The sequence below is a fragment of the Buceros rhinoceros genome, unplaced genomic scaffold (assembly GCF_000710305.1).
Source record: "Buceros rhinoceros silvestris isolate BGI_N320 unplaced genomic scaffold, ASM71030v1 scaffold18470, whole genome shotgun sequence".
Lineage (NCBI taxonomy): Eukaryota > Metazoa > Chordata > Aves > Bucerotiformes > Bucerotidae > Buceros > Buceros rhinoceros.
In genome coordinates this window covers 3,054-4,357 of record NW_010391504.1, presented here as the reverse complement: position 1 = coordinate 4,357, position 1,304 = coordinate 3,054, and the positions used below count along the sequence as shown (strand labels likewise).

General features: G+C 57.8%; 1 protein-coding gene across 1 annotated transcript in view; it reads left to right on the top strand.

The window, feature by feature from the left end:
* ZDHHC18 (zinc finger, DHHC-type containing 18) overlaps window positions 1-404 on the top strand; it is a 7,827-nt gene extending 7,423 nt beyond the window's left edge. The window contains exon 7 of the mRNA XM_010142066.1: window positions 127-404. Within this exon, the coding sequence (XP_010140368.1) occupies window positions 127-244 (118 nt within the window). The 3' untranslated portion in view covers window positions 245-404. The remainder of the gene's footprint in view (window positions 1-126) is intronic.
* The last annotated feature ends 900 nt before the right edge of the window (window positions 405-1,304 follow it).

Here is a 1,304-nt window from a genome sequence, read left to right as displayed (position 1 = left end):
AAGAAATCTGTTGCCATGGCGCTCTGCCGACGCTCGGGTTGGCGGCTGCCACGAGGAGAGCCCTCCCTGCGGCTCGTGAGCTCCCGTCTCCCCTTCCTTAACGCCTCTTCCCTTTCTCTTCTCCAGTTTGATAGACAGAAGAGGCTTTATCCAGCCAGATGTGGGGACCCCGGCCAGTCCGAAGAGCGAAATCCCTTCCTTTGGAGCCAAAACCGACACCAGCATGGTAGGAGGCATTCCCTAGCGGTGTGGTGATGTAGCCCAGTGCCTGCACCTCGCTCCAGCCAGTACCTCCCTCTCCTACCATCGCCCCGGCCTCAGGCGGGACAGCCCTGTGCTGCAGAGCTGCAAGAGACTCAATCGAGACATACGATGACTTTTTTTTTCTTTTAATTTATTTATTTTTTGTTTATTTGTTTCACTGTGATGGGGCCTGTATGGGAGTCCAGCAGCACACAAGACCCTCAGACCCCTGCCAGAAAGTGGACAGTCCCTCCAGCACCTCGGGAAGCAAATAGGTCCGGGGAGCCACCAGACCTCTGAGCCTGGAGCGTCTGCTCCAGGGGGTCACCATGTTTTCCGACAGGCGTAACGAGGTGGGCCAAGGGTGGGAGGACTGGCAGACGGTCCCCACTCTGAGCTGGGTTGTCTCACCTCATCTTCTGGGCTGGTGGAGGTGTGAGCTGGTGTCCCAGTTATCTCCATGAACACGTCCTGCTCCTCCGTGCTGACGTGGAAGGGCTGTGCTGTCTCGTAATGGCCGGGTTCTCACCTCAGCCGCTGCTGGTGAGGCTGGTCTTTTCCAGAAGCTACTGTGCCATGGGGCTGTTGAGCTGGGAGGACTCTGGCTCCCAGCAGAGGTGGAAGGTAGCTGGATGTCCCAGCTGCTGTTGGTCCTCTGCGCTGGCCGGTCACTGAGGGGGTGCTGAAGAACCCTGTGTTTTGGCCCTGCCAGTCGGTCAGACAAGGTCTGGCACCAAAGGCTTGAGTTAGGACAATTGTCCTGTTAACGGTCAGGAGGAAACACGCGATGTTCTGTGATTCTTGTTTGGCTGGTTGTAAGATTTGGGAGCCTTAGCTTGTCGGGAAAGCCTCATTCTGTCCTGTCTGGTGGAGACCAAGAGGCAACAGAAAAGAGCGCAGATCCCTGAGAGTTGCACCCTTCCCGGACGGGCTCTCACAGAGGAGGCAGTGGGCGGGTGCTGGTCTCCAAGCACCTCACGTTGTGCTCTTGGTTTGGGTTTCTGGCTGGCAGACGAGAGCAGGGCTGTACCCAGCGCCTTGGCAGCGGTTCCCCTGCGCCT